The sequence below is a fragment of the Neophocaena asiaeorientalis genome, unplaced genomic scaffold (assembly GCF_003031525.2).
Source record: "Neophocaena asiaeorientalis asiaeorientalis breed wild unplaced genomic scaffold, Neophocaena_asiaeorientalis_V1.1 scaffold918, whole genome shotgun sequence".
Classification (NCBI taxonomy): Eukaryota; Metazoa; Chordata; class Mammalia; order Artiodactyla; family Phocoenidae; genus Neophocaena; species Neophocaena asiaeorientalis.
Genome location: NW_020174132.1, coordinates 193,015 through 194,215, shown reverse-complemented (window position 1 = coordinate 194,215; position 1,201 = coordinate 193,015). Strand labels below are relative to the sequence as shown.

The following is a 1,201-nucleotide window of genomic DNA, read 5'->3' as shown; positions in this document are numbered from 1 at the left end:
GGCAGCGTCGTGATAGGGTGAAGGTGCCAAGGTGACCCACTGCCCTGGGTTTGGGAGGCTGGGGTAGGTGGACAGAGCGCTTGGCATGGACTCCCATGGGGCAGGGGCTTTGACGGGAAGATTGAGGCTTGATCCGGATTGGGGTGGGCAGGACACAATCAACACATAGGCAAAGTCGGAATTAGGGTCACGCAGGGTCAAGAGTTTTTGGTTGTGTTCCCCTAGAGATGCCAAGAGATGCCCTGCTTGGCAACCTGCATAAACAAGCTGTCAGCTACCGGTTGGAGCCCAGTTCTGGGTAGATCCCACATGCCGCGGAGCAAGGTAGGCCGTGTGCCACAACTACTGAGCCTGTGCTCCAGAGCCCGAGAGCCACAACTACTGAGCCCATGTGCCACAACTACTGACGCCCGCGCGCCTAGAAGCCATGATCCACAACAAGAGAAGCCACCGCAATGAGAAGCCCGCGCACCGCAAGGAAGAGTAGCCCCCGCTCGCCGAAACTAGAGAAAGCCCCTACACAGCAACAAAGACCCAACACTGCCAAAAATAAATAAATTAAATAAATAAAATTTAAAAAAAATCTGTCACCTAGCAACAGGGGGCGCCCAGCCAGGCCCCGCCCCAGCACCATTGGTCCGCTCACAGAACCCCGGACAGCGGGCCAGGCCCCGCCCCAGGGCCCCCGATTTGCATACGCCACCCGCAGCCTGACCCGGCCGGGCCTCCGTGCTTGCTATTTTGCATATCACCAGGGCGACGAGAGCTCCCGGCGGCCGAGCCGGCGCGGTCGCGTGGTGGGCCGGAGCCCGACGCAGGGCACGTCTCAGCCCGCCGCCGTCGCCCCGCACGTGCGCCCACTTGCGTCAGTGCGCCCGGAAGTGCAGAAGCGGCGATCATGGCGGCTTCCGCGGCCGGCCTGGGTGGCGGTGCGGGCCCCGGGCCTGAGGCCGGGGACTTCCTGGCGCGCTACCGCCAGGTGTGCAACAAGCTGAAGAAGCGGTTCCTGCGGAAGCCGAATGTGGCGGAGGCCGGCGAGCAGTTCGGCCAGCTGGGTCGCGAGCTGCGCGCACAGGAGTGCCTGCCGTACGCGGCCTGGTGCCAGCTGGCCGTGGCCCGCTGCCAGCAGGCGCTCTTCCACGGGCCCGGGGAGGCGCTGGCGCTGACGGAGGCCGCGCGCCTCTTCCTGCGGCAGGAGCGC

The 1,201-nt window shown here is 64.4% G+C and overlaps 1 protein-coding gene across 1 annotated transcript in view; it reads left to right on the top strand.

Annotated features, from left to right (window-relative positions):
* The first annotated feature begins 734 nt into the window (after window positions 1-734).
* Window positions 735-1,201, top strand: part of LOC112406058 (factor VIII intron 22 protein) — a 1,027-nt gene continuing 560 nt past the window's right edge. The window contains exon 1 of the mRNA XM_024754704.1: window positions 735-1,199. Within this exon, the coding sequence (XP_024610472.1) occupies window positions 899-1,199 (301 nt within the window). The 5' untranslated portion in view covers window positions 735-898. The remainder of the gene's footprint in view (window positions 1,200-1,201) is intronic.